Source organism: Bufo gargarizans, chromosome 3 (genome assembly GCF_014858855.1).
Source record: "Bufo gargarizans isolate SCDJY-AF-19 chromosome 3, ASM1485885v1, whole genome shotgun sequence".
Taxonomy (NCBI): Eukaryota; Metazoa; Chordata; class Amphibia; order Anura; family Bufonidae; genus Bufo; species Bufo gargarizans.
The window spans coordinates 259,228,383-259,245,424 of record NC_058082.1 but is presented as its reverse complement, the minus strand read 5'-3'; the positions used below and the strand labels follow the sequence as shown (position 1 = coordinate 259,245,424).

The window sequence follows — 17,042 nt, the reverse complement described above, 5'->3', positions numbered from 1 at the left end:
ATCAATCCCAAGCCCGAACTTCTGTGAAGAAGTTCGGGTTTGGGTACCAAACATGCGCGATTTTTCTCACGCGAGTGCAAAACGCATTACAATGTTTTGCACTCGCGCGGAAAAATCGCGGGTGTTTCCGCAACGCACCCGCACATTTTTCTGCAACGCCCGTGTGAAACCAGCCTTATAACCATGTTATAAGGGAAAATAATACAGTGAATAGACTGTCACCTAGAACCCATGCTTGGAAATCGCACCGCATCCACACTTGCTTGCGGATGCTTGCGATTTTCACGCAACCCCATTCATTTCTATGGGGCCTGCGTTACGTGAAAAACGCTGAATATAGAACATGCTGCGATTTTCACGCAACGCATAAGTGATGCGTGAAAATCACCGCTCATGTGAACAGCCCCATAGAAATGAATGGGTCAGGATTCAGTGCGGGTGCAATGCGTTCAACTCACGCATCGCACCCGCGCGGAAATCTCGCCCGTGTGAAAGGGGCCTAAGGGAAAATAATAGCATTCTGACTACAGAATGCTTAGTATAATAGTGCTGGGAGGGTTAAAAAAAATAAAAAAGTTAACTCACCTTATCCCCATGATCGCCTAGTTCCCGGTCGGTCTGTTCTTTAGCTGTGGCTAAAGGACCTGTGGTGATGTCAGATCACATGCTCCATCACCATGGTGATGGACCATGTGATTGGAGCATGTGATCTGACATCACCAAAGGTCATTCAGCCGACAGCTAAAGAACAGACCGGGATCTACACGATCATGGGGATAAGGTGAATTAACTTTTTTATTTTTTTTAACCCTTCCAGCGCTATTATACTAAGCATTCTGTATTCAGAATGCTATTATTTTCCCTTATAACCATGTTATAAGGGAAAATAATACAATCTTCAGAACATCAATCCCAAGCCCGAACTTCTGTGAAGAAGTTCGGGTTTGGGTACCAAACATGCACGATTTTTCTCACGCGAGTGCAAAACGCATTACAATGTTTTGCACTCGCGCGGAAAAATTGCGGGTGTTTCCGCAACGCACCCGCACATTTTTCCGCAACGCCCGTGTGAAACCAGCCTTATAACCATGTTATAAGGGAAAATAATACAGTGAATAGACTGTCACCTAGAACCCATGCTTGGAAATCGCACCGCATCCGCACTTGCTTGCGGATGCTTGCGATTTTCACGCAACCCCATTCATTTCTATGGGGCCTGCGTTACGTGAAAAACGCTGAATATAGAACATGCTGCGATTTTCACGCAACGCATAAGTGATGCGTGAAAATCACCGCTCATGTGAACAGCCCCATAGAAATGAATGGGTCAGGATTCAGTGCGGGTGCAATGCGTTCAACTCACGCATCGCACCCGCGCGGAAATCTCGCCCGTGTGAAAGGGGCCTTAATGCTCCGTGCCTCTGAAGTCTGCATCGGGTTTTGGCTGTCTTTCACGGAGCGGATGCGACGCACGGCATCCGCTCGTGTGAAACAGCCCTTAGGGTTAAACATGCTGAGTTAACTGCACATGTACCGATTCAACATTACCGACACGTGCAGAGTTCGAGTGTCAGTATGACTTTCCTGATGATGAGATACATACTGCGCATGTGCCATTTTACCATCTATCAATGCATGCACATTTCAGATATTAGCATTGGTTAAATACTGCTATAACGTGACTACTCTACGGGCTCTAGTGTAAAAGTGCCACCTACCAGAATGCAAATCACTAGAGCAAGGTCTAAGTACACGTTCAGCCAACAGGCAAGCAATGCTTGGAGATCTCCTCTCTGCAGCCAGTGGGGTAGTGAATGCAGCCCTAGACTATAATACCGGCTGTAAATCAAGATCAGTACAAAGAATACAACATATTTGCAGAGTTACTTAACTTGCAGGTAACAAATATCTAAGCGAACTGTAAAATGTTGTTCAAAGGTGAATGTACACTTCCTCAACCAGATGTATGACACTTTACATGAAAACCATATACACATATACCAAGCTTTCTCTAACCTTATAATAAAAACTACGTTAGACCCGTATATTTGGTAAGAGCTCTTTAGAACTTAGGGCACATTTATTAGGAGCAGCGTTTTAGACGCAAAGCCCCTGTGCTGGCGGTGGATCCACCGGAGTTATGAAGAGACGCCGGCCTCTCCATAACTTCAGCGGATCCACCGCTACTTCCGAGCTGTTTTACATTTAGACCATTTTCTACTCATGGGCTGTGGGTCCGTCCCCTTCCTCGCCGATGCCACGCCCAATTTGTTAGACCTGGAAAAAGTCGCAGAGTGCCATTGCTCCACAATCGGCGCCTGAAATATACCTAATATAGGCATATTTCAACTCCATAAATCACACCCTTAATCTTACAAAGGCAGTATATCCACCACAGCAGGCCTATGACAGTAATATGTACTTCCATACAACCTCTTGACTTGTACTGAGGTATAATACAGTACTCATAAAGGTTAATGGCCCCTACTGTACCTTGATATACTGTACCACTAATGCCAAATGGATATTTTTTTCAGTTGGAATGAAATAACTTTGTTCCATGTTCAGATGCTGAATTACGGTAGTAGTATTATTATATATATGCTACCGGGGAAAATATACTCCACAATAGGGTGCTCTATGAAGGTAGCGCCCAGGGGCACACTGAATGTCCATGGGTCAGCAGTATGCACCTCTGCCTAGGTACAGTACTTGTGTGTTACTGCACATTCATCCCGTTTACGGTCTTGGATGTTACATGACTCGCTATCTATAAGCATTACAATAATACAGGCTAAATCTGAAATAATTTACAATGGTCTTTGATTAAATTCACATCTCTGGTAAAAGTCATTCAGTAGTCTGTTCCAGAAGAGGACTACCGGAGTTACTGTATCCGGCATAGCCTCATAACGCTGGTTATCACCGGACCTCTATTGACTAAAATGGGATCCTGCTGCTTTCTGGCATAAATAACCAGCGAAAGGCTCATGGGCCCTGGTGCAAGAGTTCAGCTTGGGGCCCCTTCCCTCTTTGTGGGCAGGGGCAGGGAAGCACATAGAAAACGTCCTACCTGAGGCAAAAATTGAAACGGCATCTCCCCCCATGCTAAATTCTCAACCTAACCCCTTCCCTTCAGCCAGAGGTGTAACTTGACCATTATGTACTTTCTATAATACTGGTGTCTTCTTATGCGGCACAAGGGTCTTTGGGCCCCCTCAGGCTCCTGGGCCCGGTGGCGACTGCTACCTCTGCACCCCCTATAGCTACGCCCCTGCATACGGTGGTTTTTGTCCAGCCAAAAGCCAGAAATCGGCTGGATGCCCGTCGGATTCTATTAAAGTCAATAGGGGGAGGCGGTATCCGTCTGGTGGTCTGTCCCTCTGTCAGAATAGGCTACTTTCACACTTGCGTTCGTCAGTCCGCTCGTGAGCTCCGTTTGAAGGAGCTCACGAGCGGACCCGAACGCCTCCGTCCAGCCCTGATGCAGTCTGAATGGAGCGGAATCCGCTCAGACTGCATCAGTCTGGCGGCGTTCAGCCTCCGCTCCGCTCGCCTCCGCACGGCCAGGCGGACAGCTGAACGCTGCTTGCAGCGTTCAGCTGTCCGCCTGGCCGTGCGGAGGCGAGCGGATCCGTTCAGACTTACAATGTAAGTCAATGGGAACGGATCCGCTTAAAGATGACACCATATGGCTCAATCTTCAAGCGGATCCGTCCCCCATTGACTTTACATTGAAAGTCTGAACGGATCCGCTCAGGCTACTTTCAGACTTAGAAATTTTTCTAAGTTATTAATGCAGACGGATCCGTACTGAACGGAGCCTCCGTCTGCATTAATATGATCGGATCCGTTCAGAACGGATCCGATCAAGCGCAAGTGTGAAAGTAGCCTTACCTTTGGAAGAGATTAGCAAGACTAAGGTTTATTTCCCGCATGAATTAGATACTTCATTGACTACAATAGCAAAGTAATAAACACACAAAAAAGGAAAGCTGACCTCTCTTCACAAATAACTAGCTGCTCTGGGTAGAAAGGATCCGATGACAATGATTCCGAACCATTGACATCTCAGCTAGCATACAAGGCTTTGTGGTTTAGCAGGCCTTCCCACTCAGAATCATCATATTCCAAGCATTTTTAGCAAGAACACACATTCTCCATGGCATCGAGCAACCCACTCTTCAAAAAATAGCTTGTAGTCTGCCAGGTTTACAGCGCGCTTGGCAAACCCCAGAAAGGGGAAATCCTTTACCTTAAGAAAAGTTATCAGAAATATCTAAAGATCTGCTTCAACGAACCAAAGGGGACTTTATGAGACATCACAGAAAACGGCGGCCTCCGACACGTGAAAGGGAAACTCCGAAACCCCATTTTGCAACTGCTAGTTTCAGCGTCCTTGTAGAGCGCAGTATAACTCACTGTTCATATTTGCAAAACTCAAATGAAAAACTTAATGACATGTGGGGAAACTGCAACACAGCAGAGGAGGGAACAGGTTACCGAAAGCTATCGGGGCAAAGAAATCACGCTTATGAAATACATGTGGAATATTTAAAGGGCACATGTCAGCAGATTTGTACCTATGAACCTGGCTGACCTGTTCCATGTGTGCTCGGCAGCTGAAGGGTCTGTGTTGGTCCCATGTTCATATGTGCCCGCATTGCTGAGAAAAATGATGATGTAATATGCAAATGAGCCTCTAGGAGCAACGAGGGCATTGCCGTTACACTTAGAGGCTCTGTTCTCTCTGCAATTGCTGCGCCCTCTGCACTTTGAGAGGGCCATACAGGTGTGATGACGTTTACACTGCCTGGTCCTGTCAATCAAAATGTAGAGGGCTTGGCAAATGCACAGAAAGCAGAGCCTCTAGGTGTAATGGCAACACCCCTATTGCTCCTAGAGGCTCATTTGCATATATCAAATCATAATTTTCCTCAGTAATTCGAGCTCATATGAACATGGGACCAACACAGATGTCTTCAGCTGCCAAGTGAACATATAAGGCTATTTTCACACTAGTGGCAGGACAGATCCGACAGGCTGTTCACCCTGTCGGATCCGTCCAGCCGCTATTTCGCCATGCCGTCGCTCCATCCCCATTGACTATAATGAGAACGAGGGCGGAGCTCCGGCGCAGCACGGCAGTGCATGGCGAAAGGCAGCCAGACTAAAAGTACTGCATGTCCGACTCACCGCAAACTGCCGCACTGCGCCGGAACTCCGCCCCCGTCCCCATTATAGTCAATAGGGACGGTGTGGCGGTCCGGCGGAACGGCAAAATAGTGGCAGGATTGATCCAACAGGGTGAACAGCCTGTCGGATCCATCCTGCCGCTAGTGTGAAAGTAGCCTAACAGGTCAGCCAGTTTCATAGGCACAAATCTGCTGACAGATGGCCTTTAATACAATATTTAGTATAAGAATGACACAATACAGAATGGGCTACTACCATTTATTACAAATCTGATCGTTTATGTTATATAAAGCTTAAATGGGGATTTGATATTTATGGGCTATCCTCAGAATAGGTCATTAATATCAGATCGGTAGGGGCTCCAACACCCGAGGCTGATCAGCTGTTTGAAAAGGATGCTGCCTTTACAGCTTATCACGCACAGCGCCACACATTGTATAGTGGCTGTGCTTGGTATTACAGTTTAGGACTGAGCTGTGCCTAGGCTATGTGAACGATGTACGGTACTGTCACATGGCCTAAGAGGAGGCCTAAGCGCTCACGGAGTGCCATGAATTCTTTAAACAGCTGAGGATAGACCATGAATATCAAATTCCCAAATAGCCCCTTTAATCATAATAAAAGGTTATGCAAATGTATGATGTGCTATTTTAAAGCTCTCAGTAGAAACATTATTTGACATCCAGAAGCTAAAAATGGTTCCTACCACTTAGCAGAGGGTACAACCGAATGCAGTCAAGGCGGCGTGACTTAATGGAAATGAGGACTGGCCTAATACGTGCCAAATTCTGCCGCAAAGTAAGCCAAGCCATAGTTGGCGTGGAGCCAGAGAAAAGTGTCTATGCCTGCACCCGATTCTTCATCCGGCCTCAGCCCCTGTGATAAATCTGGTACAGGTCTTCAGTCTGTCTAAGCTTCCACCATTTATAGAATTAGTAAATCTGCCCCAAAGTATATTACAAAGTTGTAGAACACTTCATTACACTATAGTTAAAGCGTACCTGTTACCTGTTCAAAGTAAACTGCCATGAATGATAAAACTTTATCTGACCTTTATGCAGTGTGACTTGTATCTGGCCTTTTTTAAGCAGTTTTTGTTCCTGAGCTGATGGGTGTAGAGTAGCTGAAATGATGTCTTCCCATAGAGTACACACAGAGATGGGAGATTCTGCGTCCTAACTCCCTCTCACTCAGAATCAGCCAGAAACAGCATTTAAAACATTATCGAGCAGGAAGAAATGAGTAGATTGATATATATATATTTTTGTAGGGGGAAAAAATTCAGTAAATCTTGCAATTTACTGTATACAGTTATATCTTAGCTTTTTCCACTTCCTGTGAACAGCTATTGATACAGAGAGGGGGTGTTATCAGTGATTGATGGCGTTGTGTGTAAGGCTACTTTCACACTTGCGTTTTTGAATGATCCAGCAGGGATCAGCAAAAAACGCTTCCGTTACTGATAATACAACCATCTGTATCCGTTATGAACGCATCCGGTTGCATTATATATAAAGGGAGTCTTTCACGCAGATTCACCCTATTAACCTAATAACAGTGTTATGCCCACGGCACCCCCCCTATTAAAACGGTGCTTACCATTAGTTCCTTGCTAGCATCGTTGTGGAGAAAAACACTTTTATTCCGTATGCAAATGAGTCTGTGAAGGTGCCCTGGGGCGGCGTTACAACGGCCGGTGCCCAGGCCCCTGGGTCATTTTCATACAAAGGCACTCCCCCTCCGCCGCGTCTGCCCGCCCTTAGTCTCTGTTCTAACCTCACTCCTCCCGTCCGTAATCCCGCGCATGCGCACGCTAAACTGCGATGCCCCGGCCGGACAGTGCTCATTCAATGCGCACGTGCCGATATCATGTTCATCAGCGCATGTGCGGGATTACGGATGGGAGGAGGGAGGTTAGAACAGAGACTAAGGGCGGGCAGACGCGGCGGAGGGGGAGTGCCTTCGTATGAAAATGACCCAGGGGCCTGGGCACCGGCCGTTGTAACGCCGCCCCTGGGCACCTTCACAGACTCATTTGCATGCGGTTTTTCTACACAACAATGCTAGCAAGGAACAAACGGTAAGCACCACTTTAATAGGGGGGATGCTGTGGGCATAACACTGTTATTAGGTTAATAGGGTGAATCTGCATGAAAGACTCCCTTTAACATTGCCGAGACGGATCCGTCGTGAACTCCATTGAAAGTCAATGGGAGACGGATCAGTTTTCTGTCTGATAAAACGGATCCATCCCCATTGACTTGCATTGTGGATCATGCCGGATCCGTTTTGCTCCACATTCCATGACGGTAAGAAAACCGCAGCTTGCAGCGTTATTCTGTCCGCGATGGGGATGCAGCCAAACAGAAAAGAATGCATTTTGGTGATTCCGTTCTGTTCAGTTCAGTTTTGTCCCCATTGACAATGAATGGGGATAAATCGGAAGCGTTTTTCTCCGGTATTGAGATCCTATGACGGATCTCAATACTGGAAAATAGAAACGCTGGTGTGAAAGTAGCCTGACTGGTAACTGCTTCCTGGATTTCTTCAATCCTGGAGAACAATTATCAACTGCACTTAAAAAAAATAATAATCTAAAAACCGATTGACAAAAGTAAGAACATCTACTGAGACAGCCTTTAATAAAAGCTGTATTCCAGAGTAGACTGTGTGACCACGCCATAGATCAGCATTTACCAGCCTTTAGGTAATGGCCAGTGATGTAAGCAGAAATGTCTGCATTTACCAAAGGTCACAAAGTGTAGAAAAGAACTTTAGACTCTAGTTTATGATCAAAGCTTCTATAGAACTCATGTACTGTACGCTAAAAATACAATATAATGCTGCATACAGACATGATAGATAGATAGATAATAATGAGATAGATATGAGATAGATAGATAGATAGATAGATAGATAATAGATAGATAGACTGATCTATAGATACTGTAGATACGTCCAAAAAACGAGGCAGCACTCGGGGGTGCTGGGGTGCTGCCTCATTTTTGGGACGTATTACACAGAGGAAGAGACGCCTGCCTTCCCTGAGGACTTGCACCCTATTTATACTTTCTAACTGTGCTGCTGCTCTAGCTGTGTTATAGATAGATAGATGGATAGATGGGTAGATAGATAGATATTAGATAGATAGATAGATAGATAGATAATAGATATTAGATAGATAGATAGATAGATAATAGATATGGGATAGATAGATAGATAGATAGATAATAGATATGGGATAGATAGATAGATAATAGATATGGGATAGATAGATAGATAGATAGATATATATGGGATAGATAGATAGATAGATAGATAGATAGATAATAGATATGATAGATAGATAGATAGATAGATAGATAGACACAAACTCTCATGGCTCATTTTCAAGCAATATTGGACTCAATCAACTATTCTTTTATTATTTATTTTTTAACCCCTTAGTGACCACTAATACACCTTTTTACTGACGTAAACAAAGGGGGTTTTAGCTAAACAGCTGGCTTTAATCAATCATTACATGTACTTAAAATGGTGCATTAAAAACTATAACTTGTCCTGCAAAAATAAGACCTCATACAAGTACATTGATGAAAAAACCAAAAAAAGTTATAGCTCTTAGAATAAGCTTTTTTTTTAATGCTCGTAGTCACTAAGGGGTTAAACATTAATTTATTAACTCACTATTTCTTCAATTTGCTACTAATGGGACTTTCTATTACAGATAGACTTGCCACACATGATTTATTTATTATTTTTGCTAACCTCAATATATTATTTTATTTGATGTCATTTAGTACAGGTATTTTTGATACCTTAAGCTTTGACCCCTCACTGTGTCTCGCCCATCAAGAGGTGCGGTTTTAAAACCAATGCAATGAATTTTTTATGTATAACATTGTGTCTGACGAAGGGGTGATTCACCCATGACACATGTGGCCTTAATGTTGAAAATAAATAAAGAAAACCATCTATTATACCATGGGATTCTTGCGAAATCGACCATACAGCTCCAATGACAGCAATATTATATGGTTTCTGCTATTTGTACTTCCCTGCCTAGATAGATAGATATGAGATAGATAGATAGATAGATAGATAGATAGATATGAGATAGATAGATAGATAGATAGATAGATAGATATGAGATAGATAGATGATAGATAGATAGATAGATAGATAGATAGATATGAGATAGATAGATAGATATGAGATAGATAGATAGAAGTAATGATTTTTTCTTTTTCTTTTAGATAGATAGATGATAGATAGATCTGCAAGCACTTTCTCCAGGTCCACAGGGGCACCTCAAACAGCTCCTGTCGAGCAGAACTGGGCAGATTCCCACTCTACTTTGCTGTCCAGAAGAGGGCGCTATCATTCAGAGCCCATCTTCATAGCAGCAGTCCCAGCTCCTACCATCACAAAGCCTTGCTACACCAAGAAGCCCCAGAAAAACAAAGCACCCTGCAACAAGTCACCCAAACCCAGCCTGCCCAAGCCACCAACCAATATAGCCTGACAAAGGGCGAAATACAGAGGACGACACACGAATACAAAGAGAAGTATATTAGCGTCTGGAGGAACGACATAAGAACATCCCAGAAGCTGACAGTATACCAGAGCCTGCAGAGGCAATACAAACTGGCCCCATATCTGGAGAAACTCCCCAATCCAAAAGACTGACAGATCCTGAGCCGGTACAGACTGAGCGCCCACAGCCAGCTCATTGAATCCGGGCGTCACCGACAGAGGTACATACCCAGGGAGAGCAGACTGTGCCAGCAGTGCGACCAAGAGACTGTGGAGGATGAGGCTCATTTCCTGCTGCGGTGCCCCAAATACTCAGCAGTGAGGGAGACTCACTCCAGGAGACTGTCTGATCTCTGCCCAGACTTCACCTCCATGGAGGAGGAAGAAAGACTCTCCATACTGCTGGGGGAAGAGGAGAACACAGCGGCCATAGCAGCACAATATATTACTGCCTGCCATAGACTGAGAGGAGCCTGATATTCCATGGACTCCTATACCCTCACTCTGTATATGTCCCCATCCCCCAACCCTACCCAATTATTTCCCACTTGCTTTGGCAATGCAAAAATGTATTTAGTCCTGCCAATAAAGCTGATTTGATTTGATAGATAGATAATAGATAGATGATAGATAGATGTCTAGATAGATAGATGAAGGCCTTTGACTAAGTGTGGCATCCGGGCCTATTCCTGAAATTTCTTGAAAGCGGAATAGGAGGAAAAACATATGATGTCATCAGAAGCTCCTACACTGAGAACAGATGCAGCGTGAAGGTAAATGGGAGGAGAACGGCTTATTTCCAGCAGAGCCGAGGAGTCGGACAGGGCTGCAGCCTCAGTCCAACCCTGTTTAACATCTACATCAATGAGCTGGCGGCGGCTCTGGAGTCCTCCACAGCACCTGGTCTCACCCTCCATGACACTGAGGTGAAATTTCTCCTTTATGCAGATGATCTTCTGCTACTATCGCCAACTGAGAAAGGTCTCCATGATAACCTGAAAATCCTGGAGAAGTTCAGTAACACATGGGCACTGCCCATTAATCCAAAGAAAACCAACATCATGGTGTTCCAGAAAAGAAATCGAAAAGCAGCCGGGCGTCCTCCCTTCCTGCTAAACAACTGTCCAATTTCAGAAACAGACAGCTACACCTACCTGGGCCTAGAAATCAGCCAATCAGGGAGTTTTAAGAAAGCCATGGAAATACTGAAAAACAAGGCGAGTAAAACCTTCTATGCAATCAGAAGGCGTCTGTATCACCTTAAAGCACCAGTGACCATCTGGCTTAAAATCCTTGACACCATCATCGCCCCAATCCTCCTGTATGGCAGCGAAGTCTGGGGCCCAGACACATACCCAGACTGGGCAAAGTGGGACTCTGGGCCAACAGAACTATTCCACCTAGAACTCTGCAAGCACTTTCTCCAGGTCCACAGGAGCACCTCAAACAGGGCCTGTCGAGCAGAACTGGGCAGATTCCCACTCTACTTTGCTGTCCAGAAGAGGGCGCTATCATTCAGATCCCATCTTCATAGCAGCAGTCCCAGCTCCTACCATCACAAAGCCTTGCTACACCAAGAAGCCCCAGAAAAACAAAGCACCCTGCAACAAGTCACCCAAACCCAGCCTGCCCAAGCCACCAACCAATATAGCCTGACAAAGGGGCGAAATCCAGAGGACGATACACAAGTACAAAGAGGAGTATATTAGCGTCTGGAAAAACGACATAAGAACATCACAGAAGCTGACAGTATACTAGAGCCTGCAGAGGGAATACAAACTGGCCCCATATCTGGAGAAACTCCCCAATCCAAAAGACCGACAGATCCTGAGCCGGTACAGACTTAGCGCCCACAGCCTGCCCATTGAATCCGGGCGTCACCGACAGGGGTACATGCCCAGGGAGTGTAGACTGTGCCAGCAGTGCGACCAGGAGACTGTGGAGGATGAGGCTCATTTCCTGCTGCGGTGCCCCAAATACTCAGCAGTGAGGGAGACTCACTCCAGGAGACTGTCTGATCTCTGCCCAGACTTCACCTCCGTGGAGGAGGAAGAAAGACTCTCCATACTGCTGGGGGAAGAGGAGAACACAGCGGCCATAGCAGCACAATATATTACTGCCTGCCATAGACTGAGAGGAGCCTGATATTCCATGGACTCCTATACCCCCACCCTGGACGTGTCCCCACCCCCAACCCTACCCAATTATTTCCCACTTGCTTTGGCAATGCTAAAATGTATTTAGTCCTGCCAATAAAGCTGATTTGATTAGCTAGCTAGCTAGATAGATAGATAGATAGATAGATAGATAGATAGATTGATAGATAGATGATAGATAGATGATAGATAGATAGATAGATTGATAGATAATAGATGATAGATAGATGATAGATAGATAATAGATGATAGACAGATGATAGATAGATAGATAGATAGATAGATAGATAGATAGATAGATAGATAGATAATAGATGATAGATAAATAGATAAAAACAAAAAAGATAATCAGCAGCACTCTGTAGATGTGCCAGGTGCAAGTCCCAATGTTCCTGGACAAGGAGCAGTGTAGTAAAAGAAGATGGAAAAGAAGATGAAAAATTCATCTTCCTTTAGATAGATAGATAGATGATAGATAGATGATAGATAATAGATAGATGATAGATAGATAATAGATAGATGATAGATAGATAGATAGATAGATAGATAATAGATAGATAATAGATAGATGATAGATAGATAGATGACAGATAGATAATAGATAGATAGATGATAGATAGATAATAGATAGATGATAGATAGATAGATAGATGACAGATAGATAATAGATAGATAGATGATAGATAGATGGATAGAAAGATAGATAGATAGATAGATTTACAGTATACTGATGCACTGTAAGTACAACCGTTCATTACCTGGAATACATCAAACAACAAGGGGAGAGGACACAGGGATTGTATGTTTGATGATTCTCTAATGCCTGCAGGAATGAAACGTATGTATGCTGACTGTGCCAATATGGAAAACTCTGCTCCCGGGCACAGCACTAGGCGCAATCTAGGAATATAAGCTCCCGTTCCACTAAACGTAACAAAAGCTAAACTATCTATAGACAATGACGCAGACTGCGTGCTAGAAGGAAGACACGGTAAAAAGCTTTTATAAGGTTAAATGTGTGGCTTGGCTGGGATAGCATTAAATTCCACCCAAACCACAAACTAAACAGTCCCTCTAATTAGCTATTTCCTTTTCATAACTGCAGTCCCTGAGTATATCATAAAAACATGTGAAACCTGTCCAACTGCCTTACACATATTCTGTGAGTCAAGCAACACCAAGACCCGGGGAACGTCATCCTGCCCAGAAACCTAGATTAGCCTATGGGGGAAATGAAGAGTCTTCACTGGTTTTCACAAGTTTTAGCAAAGATCCAACAGGTTGGAACTTAGCATTTTTATAGAATGAGCCTTTCAGATTGTAACTCTGACAAGTGGGGACATCAAATGATTACAAAGCCAAGCAACCACATCAGCAATTTCCAAAAATGAACGTCTCCATCCAGGGACACATGGAATCTGTACGGTGATGACACATGCCATGGGAAATCACAGCATAGTGGTCAAGTACGGGCACTTTGTCACCAATCTATAAGTAGGTAATGTGCGCCTCTTGTGGCAACAAAACCATTCTATGTCCTATATGATTGTTGGCTTAGTCGTCGCCCAGATGATGAACATGTTGTGCCTCAGGTAGCACTAGGCCTCATACGTAGGTCATATTGCAATCATACAGATTTACGGTAATATGCATAAAGAGCAACTTTTAAAAATAACATGAGGAATGTAGCCCCATACAAAACAGTGAAGACTAGAATATCTGCTTCATGGGTAACTTCAGAATTATGAGGAACATCTGGTTGTCACTTCTCCTTCGGTGGACAGAAAGAAACTACAATAGCATGACACCATACATGAGACACAAAGGAATGTAGACGAACAACACAAACTTGATTTAGCTTCTCCTTTTCTAAACCTAAGTGTTTCTATTGCTCTGTAACCTAACATTGCAACCAGGCCATGAGTGGTCTAGTCTAGTCTCAACAGAAAACCTCAAAAAGTACATCAAATCAAGACCGGCATAGACAGTATAAGGCCAACAAAACATACAATAGATTCCTCCATGGGAAACTACAATGAGCATTCTTCTGCTTTTATGTCTAATTTACTATGTCTTCTAGTAGGCCACGCTCAGAGACAACTGAAGGACCAAAAATGGTGCTGAATTGAAAGCATCTTCTCATATGTGCTGATACAAATTCAGATTTAATAGAATACACAGAGGCGTGGGGCCTACCATATCACACTTCTGTGCAGGTCTGGTGTTTGTGTAAAGTGTATCTTCACATCTGTGCTAGTTATGTCCGTTGTTCTGAACAACCGAAATAGTGGAAATGCCATATTCGACACATAAGTGGAACCATTGACTCTAATGGAGAGTATTCCGTTTCTGTACAGGTGTTCAATTATTTTTTTGGGGCAGGACTTTTTTGTCCACTCTTTTTGGTGGAATCTGCAACGGAAGCCCCAAACAGACCCTCCAATATAAATGTGTACATGCTAAAGGTTCAAGTCAGATGTCAAGCTATTGGACAGACGTATGTAGCTCTAATTATCCCCAGGATAGGTTATCAATATTAGACTGGTAGTGGTCCATGCCTTTAAGGTGGACATACAATAGTTGTTGGTAGATGTAGTCACTTTTGGTGATATTTGATGGTCATGTAATGTGTATGTTGGGACATTAGGTCAGTAGCAGACCCACCAAAATTGTATAGATCTGCCAAAATTATCTGATATATAAGATCCACTTTAAGGCCTTATTACACTGCCCGATGTTCAGCAGTGTGAGCGCCGATGGATAGTTACATAGTTAATACGGTTGAAAAAAGACATACGTCTATCAAGTTCAACCAAGGGATAGGTGGGGACGCGAATCCCAGAAGGAAGTGAGACTCAGATGATAACACATCCATCGGCGCTCATTTGCACTGGCCTGATTACACAGGGGCCCAAGCAAGCCGAACATGGGAGGAACAATTACTGCCTCATTCACGTCTACTGATCCTAGGCAGCACATCCATGACTACACAGGAAGAAGTGCTGCCGATAAGGGCTGATTCACACGACCTATATCAGACCAGGAAACACGTTCCATGGGTTGGCCGCATCTCTCAGACCGACCGTGGCTCCCCTGACCCGGACTGACTGTATGGTAGTGTTTTAGGATACAGTCAGCTCATATGTGATGGCGGGTCTAATGACAGTACAACGGACTTGTGATCAGATAGGAACTGACTAACATAAATGACTATGATGCAATCTGACACGGGGAACGGGTTTCCTGGGTCGGTCACGGTCCTGTGAATCAGTCCTAATCCTGCATCCTGATGAAAGATACCCCGAGCGCTCGTTCCATTATCCAGGCCAATGACCGGGAACAAGAGTCCATATAATAGGCCCGGAAATCATGCCCTTAGTCTAGTAACTCTTTATCTTTTTGAGTAGACACAACAAATCATGGACTACCCAACTACCTTGTGCTTTGAGAACCTACAGAAAATGTTCTACCACATGGGAGCTGCAGTTGGGGGTTATAATGAGATTTATCTTTACAAATATCCAACCAGGTTGGGCTTTATGAAGAGTGGTCCAATGGACCAGCAGTGGCAGGCTCCACATTCTACCATAGACCACCATCAGCGACTATGTTTGGGGGGGCTGCTTCTAGCACCACCCACTGCATCAGCAATATAATCACCTCCATGTAAAGTGATGGCAGCCCTGTCACACCTGTCCCCAGGAGGAGGCCAGGCCTTACAGGAGGACATGGCAGCCTCTCACCACACTGCCAATTACACCCCATTTCCTCTAATGCGGAAATCACCCTGCTCTAGGCGTTACCAACCCGGGCCTTACGGGGTTAACGGCAGGGACCGCAGAGCCCAGTTGTCACCCACCTCCAGGGTCCGGATCTCCTGCTGCGCCAGGTCGTTAGAGGCGGCGCACTGGGTGCGGAGCCCCCGCAGGTTGGACATGGTGATGTCGATCATGTTCTGGATGAGCTCGCAGTGCTCCCGGGCGGACAGGGCCAACCGGCTCTCGCCGCTCCCCAGCCCATCGCCTGCCGGCTTCTTGTCTAGCAGCTTCCGACTCTCCATCTTCTCGGCATCGGGAACCGCGCAGCCAAGGCAGCTAGATTACAGCGTGACAGCGATCTCCTCGGCGGCAGAGAATGCGCGATCAGATCGTACAGACCGTGTGTGCAGAAGCGGCCATGTAGAGAAAGTGGCGATGGGCAAGGATGAAGGTGCCACAACGCCGGGCATCAATGCAGGGTGGGGATTAGAGAAAGTCCATCCGATGCTCGTCACTCCCCATACAGTGCACGGGCCGGGGAGGGAGGGGGTCACGACCAGCGAGGTATTGCGATTACATAAATCCCATAATAAGGGGGAGGAGAGGGGCGATAGCCTGACAGCAGCGACACTGCACTCGCCGATCGCTTCCCCCTCTCTCTGCTGTTAATGTCAGAGCTCGGGTCACAAGCAAGGGATTGTGGGGCTTGTAGTCTTCAGCAGGAGATCACACACTTCTGCAGGAGGGGATGCTGCTGTCACTTGTCTGACGCCGCCTCTGCCCTGTGCACTGCTGAAATACCTGAGTCACTCCAGGCGGGAGGCCATGCTGTGGCCCCTGCAGTCCGGGGCCCCGACTGACGCCTACAGAAAGCACCTAGCACTAGCTCTACAATGTACACTACTCAAAAAGGTGCTTTTTATTTTAGTAAAGGGGATTTAAGGAAACCCCAGGTGATATGATTTCACATACATGGTATGTAATATAATAATATAAAGGGTTAATTCTATTGCTAGTCTCCACACCACTGGAATAATTTTCTACCATACCCAGAGACTGCTCCAGACCTGAGGGTGCGCAATAGCTCGTGAGGAAATGCTGTGACATCACTCAGTATGGAATCCCTGTACTGCCATTTACTGTGTTCACTACTATGACATCACTGTGCTGATTACCTCTATACTATTACTGCTTGCATTATCCTTACACCATCATGCTGTGCTCATTACATTTGTGCTGTGACATCACTGTGTCCATTACTTCTGCACTGTGACATCACTGTTCATTACTTCTGCACTGTGACATCACTGTTCATTACTGATGCACTGTGACATCACTGTGTTCATTACTGCTGCACTGTGACATCACTGTGTTCATTACTTCTGCACTGTGACAT

General features: G+C 45.0%; 1 protein-coding gene across 5 annotated transcripts in view; it reads right to left on the bottom strand.

Annotated features, from left to right (window-relative positions):
* Positions 1-16,321, bottom strand: part of KSR1 (kinase suppressor of ras 1) — a 145,303-nt gene extending 128,982 nt beyond the window's left edge. For all 5 annotated transcript variants that reach the window (XR_006388213.1, XM_044285112.1, XM_044285114.1 and 2 more), the window contains exon 1: positions 15,748-16,321. Coding sequence is in view for 4 of the 5 variants with exons in the window: in XM_044285112.1 (XP_044141047.1) it covers positions 15,748-15,948 (201 nt within the window). In the remaining variant the exon portion in view is untranslated. The remainder of the gene's footprint in view (positions 1-15,747) is intronic.
* Between the last annotated feature and the right edge of the window lie 721 nt (positions 16,322-17,042).